An 18,909-nucleotide genomic window follows, 5' to 3' on the forward strand; every position below is an offset into this window, starting at 1 on the left:
GATGGCTGGGCAGGTGATGTGTTGTAGCTGTAAGATGTGGGAGCTGGCAGATCCCATTGTGAGCCGCAGTGACCACATCTGCAGCAAGTGTTGGTTGCTGGAGGAACTCCAGCTCAGAATTGATGAGCTGGAGTCCGAGCTCCGGACACTGCGGCACATCCGAGAGGGCGAGAGTTACCTGGACGCTTTGTTTCAGGAGGCGGTCACACCTGGTAGATTAAGTACCTCAAATTCGGTCAGTGATCAGGATTAGCAGGGTGTGACTGCAAGTGAGGCAGGTAGAGGGATCCTGTGTTCAGGAACAGAGGAGCCTCAGCTCTTGACCTTGTCCAACAGGTATGAGGTACTTGCTCCCTGTGTGGATGAGGAACAGGGCTGTAGGGAGGATGAGCCAGCTGACCACAGCACCGTGGCACAGGAGGCCATTCAAGAGGGGGGAGCAAAATGACAAGTGGTAGTTGTAGGGGATTCTATAATTAGGGGAATTGATAGCATCCTTTGTAAGCAGGATCGAGAGTCCCGCATGGTATGTTGCCTGCCCGGTGCCAGGGTGAGGGACATCTCTGACAGGCTTGAAAGGATATTAGAGAGGGAGGGGGAGGATCCAGTTGTTATGGTCCACGTCGGGACAAATAATATAGGTAAGACTAGGAAAGAGGACCTGTTTGGGGATTATCAGGAACTAGGAACTAAATTAAAGAACAGGTCCTCAAGGGTTATAATCTCTGGATTACTAACCAAGCCACGTGCAAATTGGCATAGGGACGGGAGAATAAGGGAAGTAAACACGTGGCTAAAGGAGTGGTGCGGGAAAGGGGGGGTTCCATTTCGTGGGGCACTGGCATCAGTATTGGAACAGGAGGGATCTGTACCGTTGGGACGGTCTCCACCTGAACCGATCTGGGACCAATGTTCTAGCGAAAAGGGTAAATAGGGTGGTCAACAGGACTTTAAACTTGAAAGTGGGGGGGAAGGGAAGGGTAAAACTCCAAGAAGTATGACTAATGGGAAACAAAGCAGCAGGTTAGCGTGTGTGGGGGTGGATTCAACTTCATGGAAAATTATGAAAACACTGAAAAGAAAGGAGCGCCCAGGAGAGGCTATTAAAGTCCCCAGAACACAAAATAGGACAGAGTGTTTGGAAAGGGCTAGGAATCTAACTTCAAGCACATCAGATAAAGGGACGACAATGAGAAGGGGGACGGGAAATACAGGACTGAAGGTGTTGTATCTGAATGCATGCAGTATACGAAATAAGGTAAATGAGCTTGTGGCGCAGATTGAAATCAGCAGGTATGAGGTGGTGGGCATCACGGAGACATGGCTGCATGGGGATCAGGACTGGGAGCTAAATATCCAAGGATATACATCCTATCGAAAAGATAGGCAGGTTGGCAGAGGGGGTGGGGTTGCTTTGTTAGTAAGAAATTAAATTAAATCGATAGCAACAAACGATGTAGGGTCAGATGATGTAGAATCTGTGTGGGTAGAGTTGAGGAACCGCAAAGGTAAAAAAACCATAACAGGAGTTATGTACGTGCCTCCGAACAGTAATCAGGATGTGGGGCACAAGATACACCAGGAGATAGAAAAGGCGTGCAAGAAAGGCAAGGTTACAGTGATCATGGGGGATTTCAATATGCAGGCAGACTGGGAAAATCAGGTTGGTAGTGGATCCCAAGAAAAGGAATTTGTGGAATGTCTATGAGATGACTTTTTGAAGCAGCTTGTGGTGGAGCCCACTAGGGAACAGGCAATTCTAGATTTAGTGATGTGTAATGAGGCAGATTTGATAAGGGAGCTTAAGGTGAAGGAACCCTTAGGAGGAAGTCACCATAATATGATAAATTGCAGGGTAAATTCTGAGAGGAAAAAGCTGGAATCAGATGTAATGGTATTACAGTTGAATAAAGACAACTGCAGAGGCATGAGGGAGGAGCTGGCCAGAATTGACTGGGAAATGAGCCTAGCAGGAAAGACAGTGGAACAGCAATGGCAGGAGTTTCTGGGAGTAATTTGGGAGACACAGCAAAAATTCATCCCTAGGAAGAAGAAGCATACTAAAGGGAGGACGAGGCAACCATGGCTGACAAGGGAAGTCAGGGACAGCATGAAAGCTAAAGAGAAAGCATACAAGGCGGCGAAGAGCAGTGGGAAACCAGGGGATTGGGAAGCCTACAAAGAACAACAGAGGACAACTAAAAAAGAAATAAGGGGGGAGAAGATTAAATATGACGGTAAACTAGCCAGTAATATAAAAGAAGATTACAAGAGTTTTTTTTTTAGATATATAAAGGGTAAGAGAGAGGCAAAAGTGGACATTGGGCTGCTGGAAAATGACGCTGGAGAAGTAGTAGTGGGGAACAAAGAAATGGCAGAGGAACTGAATATGTACTTTGCGTCAGTCTTCACGGTGGAAGACACGAGTAACATCCCCAAAGTTCAAGAGAGTCGGGCCCGGGGCAGAGGTGAGTATGGTAGCCATTACCAAGGAGAAGGTGCTAGGAAAACTGAAAGGTCTGAAGGTGGATAAACCACCTGGACCAGATGGATACACCCCAGAGTTCTGAAGGAGTTGGCTGAAGAGATAGTTGAGGCGTTAGTGGTGATCTTTCAGGAATCACTGGAGTCAGGGAGGGTCCCAGAGGACTGGAAAATCGCTAATGTAACCCTCCTGTTTAAGAAGGGAGTGAGGCAAAAGACGGGAAATTACAGGCCGATTAGCCTGATGTCAGTCGTTGGTAAGATTTTAGAGTCCATTATTAAGGATGAGATTTCAGAATACTTGGAAGTGCATGGTAAAATAGGGCAAAGTCAACATGGTTTCATCAAGGGGAGGTCATGCCTGACAAATCTGTTAGAATTCTTTGAGTAGGTTAGACAAAGGAGAGCCAATGGATGTTATCTACTTGGACTTCCAGAAGGCCTTTGACAAGGTGCTGCACAGGAGGCTGCTCAGTAAGGTAAGAGCCCATGGTGTTAGAGGCAAGGTACTAGCATGGATAGAAGATTGGCTGTCTGGCAGGAGACAGAGAGTGGGGATAAGGGGGTCCTTCTCAGGATGGCAGCCGGTGACTAGTGGAGTTCCGCAGGGGTCAGTGTTGGGACCACAACTTTTCACTTTATGCATTAATGATCTAGATGAAGGAACTGAGGGCATTCTGGCTAAGTTTGCAGATGATACAAAGATAGGACAAAGGAGGGACAGGTAGTATTGAGGAGGCGGGGAGTCTACAGAAGGATTTAGACAGGTTAGGAGAATGGGAAAGAAGTGGCAGATGGAGTACAACGTGGGGAAGTGTGAGATCATGCACTTTGGTAGGAAGAATAGAGGCATAGACTATTTTCTAAATGGGGAGAGAATTCAGAAATCTGGAGTGCAAAGGGACTTGGGAGTCCTAGTCCAGGATTCTCTTAAGGTCAACTTGCAGGTTGAGTCGGTAGTTGGGAAGGCAAATGCAATGTTGGCATTTATTTCGAGAGGACTAGAATATAAAAGCAGGGATGTGCTGCTGAGGCTTTATAAGGCTCTGGTCAGACCACATTTAGAATATTGTGAGCAATTTTGGGCCCCGTATATCAGGAAGGATGTTCTGGCCCTGGAGAGGGTCCAGAGGAGGTTCACGAGAATGATCCCAGGAACGAAAGGCTTAACATATGAGGAACGTTTGAGGACTCTGGGTCTATACTCGATGGAGTTTAGAAGGATGAGGGGGGATCTGATCGAAACTTACAGAATACTGAAAGGCCTGGATAGAGTGGACGTGGGGAAGATGTTTCCATTAGTAGGAGAGACTAGGACCCGAGGGCACAGCCTCAGAGTAAAGGGAAGACCTTTTAGAACAGAGATGAGGAGAAACTTCTTTAGCCAGAGAGTAGTGAATCTATGGAATTCATTGCCACAGAAGGCTGTGGAGGCCAGGTCATTGAGTGTATTTAAGACCGAGATAGATAGGTTCTTGATTGGTAAGGGGATCAAAGGTTACGGGGAGAAGGCGGGAGAATGGGGTTGAGAAACTTATCAGCCATGATTGAATGGCGGAGCAGACTCGATGGGCTGAATGGCCTAATTTCTGCTCCTATGTCTTATGGTCTTATTTTCTCAGATTCCACTCCCACTCACCGCCACATAAGGCCTGGGTTTTTAAATTTGGTTTTTCACCTCTCCCAGGGGATCACATGATTGTTGGTGAGATGCGAGTATATATTGTGATGGACTAATGTGCAAAAATGTGAAATTGTCCATTTTGGCGGGAAAAAATAAAGAAGCAGCATATTATCAAAATGCCGAGAGACTGCGGAGAGATCTGGGTGTCCTAGTGCATGAATCACAAAAGGCTAGTATGCAGGTACAGCAAGTTATTAGGAAAGCTAATGGAATGTTATTATTTATTGCGAGGGGAAATCGAATACAAGAGTAGGGAGGTTATCCTTCAGTTATACAGAGTATTGGTGAGACCACATCTGGAGTACTGTGTATAGTATTGGTCACCTTATTTAAGGAAGGATATAAATGCGTTGGAAGCAGTTCAAAGAAGGTTCACTAGACTAATACCTAGAATGGGTGGATTGTCTTATGAGGAAAAGTTGGACAGGTTAGGCTTGTATCCACTGGAGTTTTGAAGAGTAAGAGGTGACTTGATTGAAACATAAGATCCTAAGGGGTCTTGACAGGGTGGATGTGGAGAGGATGTTTCCTTTAGCTGGGCAATCTATAACTAGGGGTCACTGTTTAAAAATAAAGGGACGCCCATTTAAGACAGTGATGAGGAGCAATTTTTTTCTCCAAGAGGGTTGACTGTCTTTGGAACTCTGCTTCCACCACCTTTTGAGGAAGAGAGTCCTTGAACATTTTTAAGGCAGGGATGGATAGATTCTTGATATGCAAGAGGGTGAAGGGTTATTGGGGGTAGTCGGGAATGTGGAGTTGAAGTTACAATCAAATCATCCATGATCCTATTGAATGGTGGAGCAGGCTTGAGGGGCCGAGTGGCCTACTCCTAATTCGTATGTTTGTATGTGTACATGAGACAGGCTGGATGAACCAGAGAGCCTTTTACTGCCAGTCATGGTTTGCCTGTTTGTAAAATGGAATAAAAAGACCAAACCACTTTTGTTACCTTGAATCTTTAAAAAGTAGAATTTCAAACTAAGTGAGAACATAAGCATACAAAGAAATAAAAAAGGTTTCCTAGATAGGATTTTCCAACCAACTAAATGTAAGCAGAGTAATGTCATCATATGTGAAAACAATCCAGTTAGATGAACACAAAATAATGGATACTGATGGATAATCTTTTTGGTATACAGTCAAAAGCATTTCTCATTTTGATCTTCAATTCATCACTGACCCACCTGAATGTATAGACTTTGTTATTCCTTTTGTATAGGAAAGGTGAACTCAGACTATTGGTCACACAACCAGCAACAGTAAATATTATATTGGACGTGGCGATGCAAATTACTAGGATAAAATATTCTTTGTACTCATAAGGATATGCAAATAAGAAAAGCAGAATCTTTTAGTAATTCCAAAATAAACTCATCAGAAAGATATGGGCCAGGATTTTCCCATCGGCGATTTGGGGGCGGGGCCCGCTCTCCGACTGGAAAATGATGTGGAATGACATCGGGAGGAACGGTCTCTTTAAATTTTCAGGAAGGTGGGCGGACAGCGAAATCAGCTGTCCGCCGCCAACCTGTCAATGGCCAATTAAGGACATTGACAGGCTAATTAAGATTGTTAAAGACCCTGCCCACCAACCTTGGCCAGGAGCCCCAGTGGGCTCCTGATTATACATGAAACTTCATCCACTGGTGGGATGAGGTTTCATGTCCATTTTTAAAAAGTGTAATAAAGTTTGTGTGTTTCATATTAACATGTCCCATCTCGTGTAACATTGTCACATGAGGGGGACATGTTAATAATTTTAATATTTTTCTATTTTGAGTTTTTTTTACCTGTCAGTAATCTCCCTGAGACAGCACTTGGTTTCAGGGAGCAGTGTGCTCTTTCGCACGCATGCGCGAAAGGGCGCACTTTGACAGATGGGGAATCCCTCCCCCCCGCACAGGAAGCGCACAGCGCTTCCTGTCAGGCAGGCCGCTGGGCGGGCCTTAATTAGCCCGCCCACTCAAAGTGGCGGTGGGTCCCGTTTCGGCGGCAGGGGTCAGCTGTCCGCCTGCTGCCAAGCTGGTGGGGCCCGCACGCCCATCAGGGGCAAAATTCTGCCCATGGTTTCTGTCACAATTAATTAACTGAACTTTTATAACAAGACAAAGTCCATTTTGCTACTTCCAAAGTACTCATAATTGAACTTAACAGCTGTTATCATTATGATTAGCTTCTTTGCGAACCTTACTGTCTGGAACAATTGTTCATTGTTACCTCACCCTGTTCACAGTCCAACTAATGTTATGCGAGCGTTGGGACTAGAATTCAGATTCTCTCCGTCTCTTCAGGTACCATGCCCTAAGAGGGTTTTGGTGACCATGGACTTCGAAGTGTAGGTCCTTGGTTATGTTTGGCAAGGTACTGCAGTGGTTTGTCATTGTCTTCTGCAAGTTCTGGTTGACCTGGAGATTCTCCTGCTCTTACTGCATGCCATTGTCGTATTGGAAGGATTTGATAATCAACCAGTCTGGCCAAGTTATAAATGCACCTTCCTTGGCGATCAATTTCTGGGATGGGTCTTGAACCCGGAACTTCTGGTTCAGAGGTAGGGACGCTACCCACTGCGCCATAAGACTCCCAGAATTCAGATTAACTTGGGCAAACGTTACCAATATAAAAGAGAGGAAATTATAGACATGGTATTGTCTAAATCCAAGTGATAAGATTATCTGTAGAATGTGTGTCCACTTTTATTAAACTTTAATATTTTTGAATAAAAATTAACAGCAAATATACAATACACCAATGACAAATTGATTTTATGATTTTCCTGGGCAACAAGTTCTTCTGGTGCAGTTTTCCCTCAAGTTAAAACTGGAGGCAATATGCATTGGGGAATATATACTGACGTGGTCTTCAGCCCCAGGATTTTATGGTTGTTTCGCTATCATAAAAATCAAAAACACTGCACTGATGTAAAGTGATGGCATGCAAAATGTTGAAATGCAAATGGAACATGGATGCAATGGTTCAGTATCATATTTCTTTACCAATTTTGTGCGCAATCTTAATGTACCTGCAAACAAAAAACTTATGTAAACATCATTTTCTGCAACAAGGCAAATGTTTTACTGTAATCATACCAGCAGGATATAGGAACACAAGTAGGACAGCATGTGACACCATTATTATTTAGCAATTGGGTACAATGTTCTAATTCACAAGGGACTGCTGTACACAAGTTATAAAATCACAAATACAAACAATATAGGCATTACATGTTAGTATTATTTAATATTTTGCTCACATGATAAAATTACTAAAACTATCTCAAGTAAAGATTATAAATCCATGCAAGGGTGGGCTAGCGACATTGAACAAAAGAATGCTGATGCTACTCATTCATAATTGCATATAAATTATTTTTGAACTAGCTCCTCCAGTTGTGATTCCCTCTTTAACGGAAATTTAATCAGTAGCGATCAACTGCTAGCACGTGCAGGATCTTAAAAGTGGCTGCAGAAGCATGCATTATAATCTTCCAAAATTCCTTAGATTCTGGAAAGGTCCCAGCAGATTGGAAAATAGCAAATGTAACATATTTATTCAAGAAAGTAAGGAGACAGAAAACAGGAAAGTATAGGCCAGTTAGCCTAACATCTGTCATAGGGAAATTGCTAGAATCCATTATTAAGGAAGTTAAAGCAGGATGCTTAGAACATCATAATAAGATTAGGCAGAGTCAACATGGTTTTGTGAAAGGGGAATTGTGTTTAACTAATTTATTAGACTTCTTTGAGGAAGTAATAGACAAGGTGGATAAAGCAGAACTTGAAGATGTAGTGTGATTGGATTTCCAAAAGGCATTTAAGAATGTTCCACATCAAAGATTACGATGCAAAATAAGAGTTCATGGTGTAGGGATAACATATTATCATGGATAAAGGATTAGTTAGCTAACGCGAAGCAGAAAGTAGGGATAAATGGGTCTCTTTCAGGTTGGAAGCTGTAACTAGTGGAGTGCCACAGGGATCAGTGTTGGGGCCTCAACTATTTACAATCTATGTCAATGACTTGGATGAAGGGATCTAATGCACGGTTGCTAAATTTGTCAATGACACCAAGACAGGACAGCAAGTTGTCAAAAAGAGATAAAGACTCTACAAAGGTACATAGATTGGTTAAGTGAGTAGGCAGAAATTTGGCAGATGGAGTATAATGTGGGAAAATATGAACTTGTCCACTCTGGCAGTGTTACAGACAGGAGAGAGGGGCAAAACTAAACTCATTTATTCTCTGTGTCAGCTGAGGTAGTTTTTATTTTAAAGAATAGGCTGTGGCACGGATTCCAAAAACTCTGCTTGTGTAGTCAATTTTTAAAGTGACTCGCAGCAAACTCTCTTAGGATTAAATGGGAAGTTAGTTTATTCACACATTCAAACCCAGGGGATGATCGCAACTCCACACACACACACACACACACACACACACACACACAAGTATACAGTAAGGGGATAGGAAAAAGGGGTTTTACACAGAAATGGATATCAGTTCACGTGATTGCCAGAGTCCAGAAAGTCCAAATCCAGAGGTGGGGCTCCCTCATGGAGAAGTTCCAGTTCAGAAGGGTTCCTGGCTGAAGATAGAAGTACGGAATTCCTTTAAAGATGATGGCATCGCAGTGAGATGAGATTGACAGTCAGAGGCTTGGTCTGCTTGGCAGGCAGTGGTTAGTGGCTTCCAGATAAACAGGCTTTGAGGAGGGCTTGTTGCAGACTGCTTGGTCAGCCTGGAGTCCCGCTGTCGTGTGTTTGCAGGTTGGAGTTAAACCAGCAGGCTGCCTGTTTCTGAGTTCTCAGCTGTATATAGAGATTTCAAACCTGAGTCATATGACCTCCTTCCTCCACAATGATTTCATAAAGGGCTGTTTATCTGGTGTCTGGATCTGGCTTTTGGTGGCTTATAATGTCGCAGTCATTAGCCTCTGAAAGAGTCATTATCCATATTGATGACCCTGTTTCCAGGTGGCTATTGTCTCAGTAGGCTCTTGGACTCCACTAGAGGGGTAAGCTTATAAAAGCTGAAAATGATGTCCACCTCCTTTCAATAGTCCCTTTTTGAAATGGACTTTGACAGTCCATGTGTGAGATTCCATGAGCAACATGTCAGGGCATGTCTCCAGTGCAAGCCATATAATGCCTTAGTGGTCATCTTACAATTCCAGACATCAGGTGACCTGTGGTGGCCATCTTTTGGCTTAACAATCATTTTTCAATAAGCAAAAAATAAAATTTGATTTACAAAGTTTATGATTTCTTTCATGTCTTAGGGGCACGTCAGCAGGAAGAATAGAAAAGCAGTATACTATTTAATTGGAGAGAGATTGCAGAACTCGACGGTACAGAGGGATCTGGGTGTCCTGGTACATTTAATTCACAAAAAATTAGCATACAGGTGCAGCAAGTGATTAAGGAGGCAAATGGAATGTTGGTGTTTATTGCAAGGGGGCTGGAATATAAAAGTATGAAAGTTTCACTGCATCTGTAGAGGGTCTTGGTGAGACCACATCTGGAATACTGTGTACAGTTTTGGTCCCCTTATATAAGAAAGGATATAATTGAGTTCGCAGCAGTTCAGAGAAGGTTCATTCAACTCATTCCTGGGATAAATGATTTATCTTATGAAGAAAGGTTGAACAGGTTGGGCCTATATCCATTGGAGTTTAGAAGAGTGAGAGATGATCTTACTGAAACATATAAAATCCTGAGGGGACCTGATAGGGTGGATACCAGGCAGATGTCTCTTGTGGGAGTGACTAGAACTAGGGGACACAGTTTAAAAATAAGAGGACTCCCTTTTAAGACGGAGGTGAGAAAATAATTTTTCTCTTAAGAGTGTCATTTGTCTGAAGAATTCTCTTCCTAGAAAGCAGAGGAGGCAGGGTCATTGAATTTACTCAAGGCTAGGTTAGATAGATTTTTGATAGAGAAGGGAGTCAAGTGGGGTGGGGGGGGAGAAAGGGCAGATAGGAAAGCAGAGTTGAGACCACAATCAGATCAACCATGATCTTACTGAATTTTGGAGTAGACACGAAGGACCAAATCGCTTACTCCTGCTCCTCTGACGTGTGTTTCTATGCACGTATGATTCTATGCAGTTGGCTTTAGGAAGATGCAAGGAACTTAGTTGTTTTGTTGCTGCATCATCAAATGTAAATATCACATCTATCAATTAGCTCTTCTTTCCCTGAGCTCTAGCCCCTCTATTGAACATACTGACTGACATTAGGTCATAGTTTTACTGACCACCAACGCTCCTCAAGTACTGCCACCTGCATGCCCATTCCTTCACATGTAAGCCTCAACTGAGTGTGTTGACAGGCTTTTGAATTTTAGCCTAAATCTGTCCCTACTCAACACAGTCTTGAAGTAGCAGCTTTGAAACATCATTACTTTGTAATTATAGTAGTCAATGAAGTAACTATTGAATTTCTCACTAACTAGAGAATTGCTGATGGGATTGACCCACTTACTCACCTGCTATCCGACCTAATGCTATGGTTTTGATATGCAGTTTCAGCGGTGACAATTCTAACATAAGGAATAGTCTGGTAAATTTCTCAGACATATAAATCAACCTGGAAAGTAGCACACCGTTTTTAATTAGAACTGGGGAACTTAGAGAAAAAACAAAAATGATAAGAGAAGAAAACAGAGTACTGAAAAAATGAAAGATACACAAAGCCATAGATTAAGTGAGGAAATAAAGACATACAAAAGAGAGAATTCAGGCATACAAAATAGCAGAGCTAATAGCCATTACAGCAAGATCATTAGCCAGGAATTAGGCTACTGTAAATAATAGTATATGTAGCTATTTGAGGCTTTTCAAAAACCCATTCCCCCAGCTGTAGAATATCCAGCAGCACTTCTTCAGGTTTTTTCATATGAACATAAAGCTATGCTTTCGATCAATACCTTCCAAAAAGCAAAATACTGCAAGTAGCATTATTTCTGCTGAAATTATCCCAGTTGCTCATTTCATCCTTACTTGTTATTTTAAAAGTAAATCTTTCATTTACTCATCAGATTTGCTTCTTCATGCCTTTGGTCTACTTTTATTCCTTACCCATTTAGTTTTCCCAGGTTCATAGACAATTTAGCCAGTATGTCTACCTTAAATTCTTTTAGTATGCATCATACTTTTGTGAATTTAGTTTTGTGAAAGTATGTGGAGTCCTTCCTTGGATGTACACTGATAATATAGGGATAAGCTGGTTGTTTTGCTTCTTGGAAACCTTTCAAGGATTTTGCATTTATACTGATGATTTTCAGATGCAGTCATTGTGTCAAGCCAATTACACAAATGTTTAGGTTCCAAATTTAATTAGATTTTTAAGCAGCTTTTCTGCACCTCAATTACTAGTCTCAGTAAGCAAACATTTTCTCTCAGCATACTTTAATTTTAGCTACATTGGTAGGAAAGCCAGTGGGAAATAAGAAAAATTTAAATTTAGCCTGCATGACACCACACCACTGAAAATGTGCTATGGGAGATCTTTCACAAAATCAAAAGATTCATCATTTGAAAGCAATTTATGAAGACCAACAGTGGAGCAATGTTTTAATTTGAACATAGATGCACACTTCATTGTATTCTAGAAGACAGCATTTAAATACTCGCATGATATTGTGCTACATATAACTGCAATTATCCAATTCCTGCATAGTGAAAAGTAGCACTAAAACCATCTAACATTATTGTTCAAAATTTGTTCACAGGCTGTGGGCAACGCTGGAATGCAGTGCAATCTGGAGCAGGAGCAAATTAAATACATAGGTCACTTCAGCACATGTACAGCAGCACAGAAAGACAAGCACTAAGTTGACCAAAGAGAATCGACACTGAGTAAAATGGTTGGCAAGGGAAAGAGAAAATTGTTATTTACATAGTATCTTTCAGGCCTCAGGTGTTACAGCCAATGACATATTTTTGAGGTGTAGTCACGGCTGAGAATCATATGTACACACATGCGCAGACAGGAGATATGGATTTGGCACTTGTCATTCACCTGCTGCTATAATGGTAGGATAATAAAAATTCTTGGAGATTATGCAGAGGGGAACAATTGCAAATTTTTGTTTTTAAACACAGAATGCCCTAGTATGTGACCCAAATTAGTACTGAATAACCTTTGTCTTATGAGGTCTTAGTATCAGTACGCTGCTGTCCTTGTTCTATACCCAACGAAGAATCAAAGACTGACATTTGCCACAGTATTAAGAGTAACATCCTCAGAACAAAATCAAAAATTGATCCAGATCCCATAAGCTCGTCCAAATCGAATGGCTTTTGTTATTTGTTCTCCAAGTGAAAATTGGATTCAGTATTTCATGTACATCACACCATTGGAGTGAGCATGCTGATACCACAAATGTTATGCATCCACCTCTTCAAACTCAATTTTTGAAGAGGTAATCACTTTTTTAAAAAAAAACTAATTCACTGACAAATAAGAAAATTCTGGCAATTTATTGGTCAAAATTGGTAAAAATAAATATTTTAATTATCATTACAGATAGGTAAGTAAGCTCTGAGATGGGTAAAATTGAACGATAGCGATCTGACAGGTAGGGGAGGAGTCAAAAGGAGAGGGGAAGAATGCATCAGTGTGAAAGGGAGAAAGAATAAAGATGAAAGGGCAGAAAATAGTTGCTAGAACTGTGATATCAATCAGAAAGTTGTTCCATTGCCTATAAACACACATTTTCCAGAATGTTCATATCTCCACAGGTTGTTCCCCAACCTGTGGAATAAATGTTGCTGCACCATACCAGACAATGCAATTTTTGAGGGCTATTAACTGATTTTCACTACCATGGTATCAGATTTGTTTGCATGGGGTATTTTTAGTTCATTTTCCTTGTAGTGAGAGGTTAAGTTTAAAGATGAAACAACTATAGATAATAGGAACACAAAAATAATTTCTTCGTTCCTAACAACTGAACACAAGTACTTTTGATTTTTTTTTTTAAGAAGTAAAGGAAGGGAAAGCTTGCACATCTGTTTATATAATCTGACCACCCAATTTTTCAAATTCATTGGAAGGCAGAATATGGTATCTACGTAAAACTATTTCCATGCTATCCACTTTCCTCTCAAAAAGCTCCATTTACTTTTGTGCAGTCCCCTAATGTAACTGTTGTCTCCCTCAGCCTTTTCTTTCTGCCAAAATGTACAACAGATTTATTTTTTTCTCACGTACACTAAGTGTCTTGAACCACTTTATAGGTGAAGGAACATTGGACATTAAGCAGGAGGGTAGAAGAAAGAAAGTGAAAATGAGTTCAGGTGTTAAGCTGAGAGGAGGGATCTTATTAGGAGGCCTTTTAAAGCACTGAGAGAGGTGGTAAACAGAAATGATTGGAGAAGGAATTCTAGGGAGCAAATAGCATAATTGCTGAAATAGCAAAGAAGGAGTAGAATAAAGATACAAGTTTCCTATCAAATTAATGAATGGAGGACAGTTTACCACCTGGTTTCAGATTTTAAAATTCACATTCTTGTTTATGTATCCCTCCATGGTCTCTTCTCTTCCATCTCTCAAACTCCTCCAGCCCAAAAACACTCATATCTGTGCTCCTCAAATTCTAGCCTCTTGACCATAATTGATTTTAATCGCTCCACCATTGGCAGCTGTGCCTTCATCTGCCTGGGCCCTTAAGTCCTAAGAGTTCCCTTCCTAAACCCCTCCACCTTGCTTTCCTCCTCTAAGAGACTCCTTAAACCTTACTTCTGACTAAGCTTTTGTTCATCTGGTCTAATGTCTCCTTACGAGGCTTGGCCTGCTGCATTGTTCCAGTGAAGCTCAACGCAAACTGGAGGAACAGCACCTCATCTTCCGACTAGGCACTTTACAGCCTTCTGGACTGAATATTGAGTTCAACAATTTTAGATCATGAACTCTCTCCTCCTTCCCCACCCCCTTTCCAATCCCCCCCTTTTTTCCAATAATTTATATAGATTTTTCTTTTCCCACCTATTTCCATCATTTTTAAATGTATTTCCATCCATTGTTTTATCTCTACCTTTTAGCCTTTTTTGATTCCTTCACCCCACCCCACCCCCCACTAGGGCTATCTGTACCTTGCTTGTCTTGCTTTCTACCCTTAATTAGCACATTCCTTAGATAATATCACCACCTTCAACACCTCTTTGTCCTTTTGTCTATCTCCACCTATCACTGGTCCTCTAACCAGCTCTACTTGTCCCACCCCCCTTAAACCAGCTTATATTTCACCTCTCTTCTATTTTTACTTAGTTCTGTTGAAGAGTCATACGGACTTGAAACGTTAACTGTGTTCTTCTCTGCAGATGCTGCCAGACCTGCTGAGTTTTTCCAAGTATTTTTATTTTCATTTTTGTTTTGGTGTCATATTTTGTTTCAACCATGAGTGCCCTTGGTTGTTTTATCACGTAACCGATGCTTTATAAATCCAAGTTATTGTTTCACTTCTAAAGCCGTCTGATTTGTTGGTTGCAAGTTGCCTAGTTTACTCTACTTGTATGAATAAAAGTTGAAGTCCACAGCAGGCCATGAAGTTCAATACAACCATTTTTCCAGGACAGACTGGCCATACAAGTGATAAATACTTGGTAAACTTAGGTTAGCCTAAAAATCTTTTGCAACTTTGTTGGTTCAATGTGAGCAAGCTGAGCAGCAAAACACTAAAAGGTATTCAAGCCAAAATGTTAAAAGAATACAGTAAATCATAACAGAAGCACTTCAACCAATAGATTGCTCCTACAAAAACTAAACAAAATTGATGACGTTTGCAAAAGTGTATACAGAAGATAACATATTAACATGAAATGACAAGTTTGATTACTTTTACTGCATCCATTATAAATGTACAGAAAGATAATTTAGTGTAACAGTAAAACTACAGGCCCATCCATACCAAAAAATTCCAAAAGGCATTCAAGAATTATACCCTGAATTTCTGAACCAGCTAACACTATTCCTAACTACACTCACCCCCACATTAAACAACAATCCCTACAGGTTATACGGTAACATGGAAAAGAACTCAGTTTTCTACTGGAGAAACATTTTTTTACTACTATGCTTAGCCTCAGCAGCTGTGCTTTCTCCCAGGTCTCTTTTTGCCCTACTGATGGCATTTTTAATAGGTTTCTATAATTTATTGTATTCATCTCCGTAGACCCTTTCTTTCTGCAGGTTTGTCCCTTTTAATCTCACTCTTAAATTTATTTGCTGGTTCACTTAGAATCATGTTTGCTTAGTTTTGGACTGTTTTTATCATGCACTCACAGAATTATACCTTTTAAGTGTTCCATTGCCATCTCTTGATGTGTCACTGAACAAGCACTCACAATTTATTTGCTTTTGTTCAAATTTAATCAAATTTAGCTCAATTATGTGCCTGCCTCCTGATCTTGCATATTTCTGGCTCCTAAATCATGTTAAAATTTTATCATCTGTGGTCACTGAACCCCAAGAGGTGCTACAATTTCCATTTTTTGAACTTCTCTCTGGGTCACTTACAAATATCAGGTCAAAATGAATATTGCCTTGTCTGGCTTCCTTAAACATTGTGTCAATAAAACTGTTTAATGCGAAACAACTTGGGTTTTTCCCCAGTTTATTTGGTCGATTGAAGACTTCCATCAGAATAACTTTTCCTGTTCTCACATATTCTTCCTATCTCCTTATAGAGCAAATGTGCCTCCTCCTTATGCTAACTTGCTAGCCTGCAGCATATCCCCAGCACTAGCTGTATTTCTTTGGCATTAATGATATCTATCCAGAGTCCTTCACCTTATAACTTTCCAATACTTACAAAATTAACTTACTTTATCTCCTAGGTATGCCTGACATATAGGGATGCACAATCTCCATTATGTTGTCCATTCTTGTCTTTTGAACATTATATTCATTTTCGTCCATTGGATTTAGCCATGTTTCTGCTATTCCCACCACATTGTAATTCCCTATTGCCACAATAACCTCCAGTTCTGCCATCTTAACTTCCATTGTTTCTAGCGTTTCTGTGTGTACACTGCATTATAGAATTACTACATTTCAAGTTTCCCCATGTTTGGCCAATCTTGGTTTTTGGTCCATATCACTCTCTCTGTCTATCTGTATCTATACCTATGGAGTTACTGCCTTTTACCCCCATGTTCTGTTTCACCTGGGATCCTGTTTCCTAACTCCTCTAGCCACCCCACCCCCCCACCACCTCTGACCTGTCTAATTTAGCTAATTTTCAATTGGGGATGTCCATGTTCTTTGCAATTTCTTTTGTCCTTACTTGGTTTAATTGTAACCCATTTCTGCTTTACAAGCCATTTTTATTTTGGAAGGATTCCCAGTTAATTATGAAAGTAACAATGTTGTTCTCACATCATTCTGCCAGCCACATCAATTATCTCCTCAATTCTTCAGTGAATTCCCCTCCTTCCATGATACCAATAACCATTATTGTGTCTTTGAGCCAAGCCTCATTTGTGGCTATTATTTCATCCTAGGTCATTGCAGAACCATAAAATAAGATTTACTGTATCTTTCATAAAAATGGAGTCAAAGCTTAAGATCACCACAGATATTATTGGTGGCATATTTACTTCGAATAAACCTGTAAGCAGGGATCTTGGTTCACTTGCAAAGCAAAAAGATCCGATAACATTTATGTTCACGTACCTGCACTTTTAAAAGTTTTGAAAATGCAGAGTTTGGACAGAACGAACAACAAAGCTTTCAAGCTTTACTAACAAACAAAGCTTTACTAGGCAGCATCTCTATCCAGTCTACAGTGTCTGTAGGAATATCACTGCCTGAAGCCTATAAGCAGTGCCTGGAAGTGTAGTGCCACGAAACTTAAGCATGAAGTGCAGTAAACAGCATACTTTAATGAACCATCACATGTTCAGAAATATTTAAATTGAATACTTACCACTAACAGCTTTTTCATAATTTTTGCCCAAATTTACGAGATTCCGTAATCCTGGATTAAACTGTTCCATTACAGTCTGAAGAAAAACAAAAAGAATTTAAGGTAGATCTTAGTTGTATTACTTTCACCATTTTATAGCATAGCAGACAGAGCCCATTGAAATAAAAACAAAAATCTAAAAGCTACTGCGGATGCTGGAAATCCAAAACAAAAACAGAATTACCTGGAAAAACTCAGTAGGTCTGGCAGCATCGGTGGAGAAGAAAACAGTTGACGTTTCGAGTCCTCATGACCCTTCGGCAGAACTGAAGTATAGTTAGGAGAGAGGTGAAATATAAGCTGGTCTAAGGTGGGGGGCGGGGGGAGAGAGAAGTTGAGGGTGGGGTGGTTGTAGGGATAAGCAAGCAGTGATAGGAGCAGATAATCAAAAGATGTCACAGACAAAAGGATCAAAGAGGTGTTGAAGGTGGTGATATTACCTAAGAAAAGTGCTAATTAAGAATGGATGGCAGGATACTCAAGGTACAGCTCTAGTGGGGGTGGGGTGGAAAGACTGACGACAGGGTATTACAGTTATAGATTTAAAAATAATGGAAATAGGTGGGAAAAGAAGAATCTATATAAATTATTGAAAAAAAGGGAGGGGGAAGAAATGGGGTGGGGATGGGGGGAGGGGGAGTTTAAGATCTAAAGTTGTTGAATTCAATATTCAGCCCAGAAGGCTGTAAAGTACCTAGTCGGAAGATGAGGTGCTGTTCCTCCAGTTTGTGTTGGGCTTCACTGGAACAATGCAGCAAGCCAAGGACAGACATGTGGGCAAGAGAACAGGGTGGAGTGTTAAAATGGCAAGCGACAGGGAGGTTTGGGTCTTTCTTGCGGACAGACCGCAGGTGTTCTGCAAAGCGGTCGCCCAGTTTGCGTTTGGTCTCTCCAATGTAGAGGAGACCGCATTGGGAGCAACGAATACAGTAGACTAAGTTAGGGGAAATGCAAGTGAAATGCTGCTTCACTTGAAAGGAGAGTTTGGGCCCTTGGACGGTGAGGAGAGAGGAAGGGAAGGGGCAGGTGTTGCATCTTCTGCGTGGGCATGGGGAGGTGCCATAGGTGGGGGTTGAGGAGTAGGGGGTGACAGAGGAGTGGACCAGGGTGTCCTGGAGGGAACGATCCCTACGGAATGCCCCCGGGGGGGTGAAGGGAAGATGTGTTTAGTGGTGGCATCATGCTGGAGTTGGCGGGAATGGCAGAGGATGATCCTTTGAATGCGGAGGCTGGTGGGGTGATAAGTGAGGACAAGGGGGACCCTATCATGTTTCTGGGAGGGAGGAGAAGGCGTGAGGACGGATGCGCGGGATTATGGGCCGGACACGGTTGAGGGCCCTGTCAACGACCGTGGGTGGAAAACCTCAACCCCCACCTATGGCACCAGCCTCCGCATTCAAAGGATCATCCTCCGCCATTTCTGCCAACTAAAGCATGATGCCACCACCAAACACATCTTCCCTTCACACCCCCTGGGGGCATTCCGTAGGGATCGTTCCCTCCAGGACACCCTGGTCCACTCCTCCATCACCCCCTACTCCTCAACCCCCACCTATGGCACCTCCCCATGCCCACGCAGAAGATGCAACACCTGCCCCTTCACTTCCTCTCTCCTCACCGTCCAAGGGCCCAAACACTCCTTTCAAGTGAAGCAGCATTTCACTTGCATTTCCCCTAACTTAGTCAACTGCATTCATTGCTCCCAATGCGGTCTCCTCTACATTGGAGAGACCAAACGCAAACTGGGCGACCGCTTTGCAGAACACCTGCAGTCTG

The 18,909-nt window shown here is 41.7% G+C and overlaps 1 protein-coding gene across 1 annotated transcript in view; it reads right to left on the reverse strand.

Annotated features, from left to right (window-relative positions):
* baiap2l1a (BAR/IMD domain containing adaptor protein 2 like 1a) overlaps window positions 1-18,909 on the reverse strand; it is a 143,175-nt gene that overhangs the window by 120,685 nt on the left and 3,581 nt on the right. Inside the window, exon 2 of the mRNA XM_078558878.1 lies at window positions 17,095-17,170. Within this exon, the coding sequence (XP_078415004.1) occupies window positions 17,095-17,170 (76 nt within the window). The remainder of the gene's footprint in view (window positions 1-17,094; window positions 17,171-18,909) is intronic.

The sequence above is a fragment of the Cetorhinus maximus genome, chromosome 15 (genome assembly GCF_964194155.1).
Source record: "Cetorhinus maximus chromosome 15, sCetMax3.hap1.1, whole genome shotgun sequence".
Lineage (NCBI taxonomy): Eukaryota > Metazoa > Chordata > Chondrichthyes > Lamniformes > Cetorhinidae > Cetorhinus > Cetorhinus maximus.